This window comes from Fulmarus glacialis, unplaced genomic scaffold, assembly GCF_000690835.1.
Source record: "Fulmarus glacialis isolate BGI_N327 unplaced genomic scaffold, ASM69083v1 scaffold23051, whole genome shotgun sequence".
Lineage (NCBI taxonomy): Eukaryota > Metazoa > Chordata > Aves > Procellariiformes > Procellariidae > Fulmarus > Fulmarus glacialis.
In genome coordinates, this window is record NW_009192487.1 from 10,710 (window position 1) to 14,535 (window position 3,826).

At 46.2% G+C, this 3,826-nt stretch overlaps 1 protein-coding gene across 1 annotated transcript in view; it reads left to right on the plus strand.

Annotated features, from left to right (window-relative positions):
- VANGL1 (VANGL planar cell polarity protein 1) overlaps nt 1-3,826 on the plus strand; it is a 31,840-nt gene that overhangs the window by 2,653 nt on the left and 25,361 nt on the right. The window contains exon 3 of the mRNA XM_009587099.1: nt 2,370-2,977. Coding sequence (XP_009585394.1) covers nt 2,370-2,977 — 608 coding nt within the window. The remainder of the gene's footprint in view (nt 1-2,369; nt 2,978-3,826) is intronic.

Genomic DNA, 3,826 nt, shown 5'->3' on the forward strand with positions numbered 1-3,826 from the left:
AGAAATGTAAAACTCATGCGAAATAGCTGGGAAGGAGGGCGAACTCAGTGAAAGCTAGTACATTAACACTGGGTTAAATAAAGAATGGAATAATGCTGCGTTTAGATTGCACCTAGGATGGATCCAGTACTCTCTCTGCTCTACTCATTTTCTGCATACTCATTTTCAAAGAATGGCTGATGCTGCAAGACATAGAGTGCAGGATGTTTCAGTGCCTCCTGGTCTGGATTTGGGGTGTGTTAGTCCTTGGCTGGGGGACTCCAACTCTGCCCTTTCAAAAAAAAAAAATTGATGCCCAGTTTCCACCCAAACTGTGTATGGTAGTACTTGTAACAGTATTCATGTAGCTACAGTGGGCTCGCTTTATGTACTGCCATTTGGTATTTTGTAATCAGATGCTTGTTTTCATGAGTCCCAGCTATTACTTCAAATAGATCTAAAGGTGCTGGTGAATTCTTAAGCCCTTGTTTTCATGCAGACCTCCTCAATGTGAATTAAAGACGAAGCAAAATAAGTTGATGCATTAGCAAGACTTTTCTCCTAAGGAGCAGGGTGCCCTGGGTTGGGTCCAACAACTTTGTATCACTAGAGATTTAGACTTGTATTTCCATATAACTGCACAGTTTTTTGCTTGTGTCACTTCAAGTCGCAAGAGCTGTTACAAGGGGTAGACTGAGACTAGGGTTGCCTGTTGTCTTGTGGGTTGTAGACTTAAGCTGCTGTGGTGTTTCTGTCCCTTCTCTCTTCTGCACAGTTTCTCAGTTCATCAAATGGAGGAAACTATGCAGAGCTATTTCATGCATAAACATAAAATAGTTGAAATGCTTACATTGCTTTACTGGAGACACTGGCAAAGAGGGAAGTATGATAGGATTATATGCTGCCTTTCAGGACATACTACAATGCAGATGTCTCTTCTGGGGCCTCTGTTTTGGTGAGAAGTGACTCAAAAAAACCTCACATTAATTCAAGATGCTGACTGCTTGTGGCTGGTCTGTCTCAAAACCCTACTGCTCTAGGCATGGGAGGTATTCATGTCTTGGAGTGCATTAGAAGTTAAATCCCTGGAGTTGTTCAAAGTAGTTGTGCTGCCTCTGTCTACTCCTTTCCCAAAGACTCTTTCCTCTAACTCTTTTAAGGAAGTGAATAAAGGTTTAAAATGATGCCTGTTTCTTTAAAACAAAATGCTTTGATCAGCATGTGTAGCTGCAGAAGTCTGGGGGAAGGTGTAAATCCTATTAATGACACAGGCTGCAGGAAGATGCACTCAGGAGGGTAGGAGGAAGAGCAAAAACGTGTGCTTCTGAATGAGTGTTGCAGCTACAAAGGTGTCAGGTGCCAAGCAACAAAGCGCATGCATTGCCACTGTTTGGTGTGTATTTGTGGGAAGCATCAGGAGTCTTCATGTGCATGAGTCACTCCAGCAGCAGCTGTGAGTCAAATCCATACATGTCAGTGTAACTCTTTGGCCGTGCCAGCACCAGGAAAGAGCAATTGGAGGCATTGCGGCATGGGAGAACTAGCTTGCAGAAGTCCTCTGATACTAGCTGGGGAAGAAATGAAACTTTCAGAAAACGTAATGTAATCTGAAGCTTGACTGTATGGCGACTGTATTTCAGGTAAGCTTCTTTGTGGCTGAGTGGTTTCTGACAATGTCCTGGACTCTAATACCAGAGCTACTTGGTAGTCTAGGATCCTCTAAACTTAAAGCCCCATACCTGAAAATATCCTTTGTGGCCACCTGTGATCTGTTGGTTTAACTAAACTTTTATTAGAACATCAGCTATTGAGGGCAGTGCTACTGTAGAGGAGAGTAAAAGAAAATGAAGTGGAGGAACTTGCTGGAAGTGCGGTTGCTTCTGTTACGGATGGAAAAATAATCTGTGAACATGTTTTTGATTGTGTAACAACAACAACAACAACTGGCTATGAAAATTTCCCTTCCAGGTGCTTCTGTGGTGCACTTGCACCACAGAATTTGTGGGCTGAAGAGTGCTAGTCCTTGCCCTGCACATGGGAACTAATGATTACTGCAGTTTCCAAGAGTTATGTGATATTACTCGTTAAGTGTGCTGGAAGAGGAACCTCTGGGGTACAGTGAGTGGCATAGCAAGCTGAGCTATCTGCTCTACATTTACAGGTTTTTAACACCTAATGTTTGTAGTCACTGGTTTGGACAAGTCGCTGTTGTTTCCAAACCTTTGCTATTTTTCAGGGTTGATTATTCAATATGTTGAAGGTGTTGCTTTTGCTGTTTTTTTTTTTCCTGGGACTTAAGTCTGTTGTAGCCATCTTTTTCCAGGCAAGAAAAATGGAAGAAATAACCTGATTGTTTCAACATTATTTTTGTTTATCTCTTCCTCCTTCAGGATGACAACTGGGGTGAGACCACGACAGCAATCACAGGCACCTCTGAGCACAGTATTTCCCAGGAGGACATTGCCCGGATCAGTAAGGATCTGGAGGACAGCGTTGGGTTGGACTGCAGACGTTACCTGGGCTTAACAGTGGCAGCTGTTCTCGGACTCCTTGTCTTCCTTACCCCCATCGCCTTCATTCTGTTACCCCAGATCCTGTGGCGGGATGATCTGGAGCCGTGTGGTACTGTCTGTGAGGGACTGTTCATCTCTGTGGCGTTCAAACTCCTCATTCTTCTGATTGGAACCTGGGCTCTGTTTTTCCGCCAGCCCAAGGCAGATATACCAAGGGTGTTTGTGTTTCGGGCCCTTCTGTTGGTCCTCATATTCCTGTTTGTGTTTTCCTACTGGCTTTTTTACGGCGTTCGCATCTTGGACTCGAAGGACACCAACTACCAAGGAATAGTGCAGTACGCGGTGTCTCTGGTGGATGCTCTGCTCTTCATTCACTACCTGGCCATTGTGCTGCTGGAGCTACGGCAGCTGCAGCCCATGTTCACTGTCAAGGTAGTTCGGTCAACGGACGGAGAGTCGCGATACTACAGCTTGGGGCACTTGAGGTAGGTACGAGCCCTTGAAGTCCAGGGGTGTAGATAGGTGTGGCTATGTTGTAGCGTGAAACATCAACTGCTTTTGTACATGTGATATCGCTGGTTTCAGAGTCTTCCCCCAGAGGAGTCCTAGAGTCTCTCCAAAGTTACCAAACTGAACCTCTCTTCCTCTCTGCGAGTGTGGGAGAGGTTGTCCCTGCTCGGAGGAGTCCTGTGCATTTCTGAAAATGAAAAGAGCTGATGGCACAGCTTTAGGCTGGTCATTGGGCTAAGCCTGATGCGATTTTTGTTTAAGATCCTTCTTTGGGCTTCTTGCCTTGCCTTCTTACTGAAGGAAAGGGGAGAGGCCTCTTTGTATAGCCGGGGCTGGCTTGTGCTCTTTGGCTGTGCGGGCCAGGCGCCACTTTGAGAGCAGCCCTTCAGGCCATGCAGAGCATCTCTCCCTGGAGCCTCCTGACAGCGGGGCAGTCCACGAGGCAGGGAATGAAGGAGGAAGTAAGTGGCCCTGTGCGAGAAAGCATTCAGCAACCGAACGTGCTGTTGAAAACGTCCATTTGTCCTCAGTGCCCTGTGCAGCCAAGAGACATGCGAGGAGCCTGAATAAACATCCCTCGGGTCGGATCAAGCACTGTTGTTTGGATCCTGTGTGTGCCTTTTGTGGCTGGTTGAAATGCTTGTCTTCAGGTGTTTGTGCTCTGAAGCCTGTTACTGTGACAGGCTGGGGCTACCTTGAAGGACTTAGCCAGATAGCTACAGCGTGGGATCTGAAGGCTGCTTCCAGTGACTGGGGACTCTCTCCTTGTTTCTAAGATCAGCAGTTTTCCCCAGTTTTGTGTCGGCTTGAAGGAAATAGCGTTT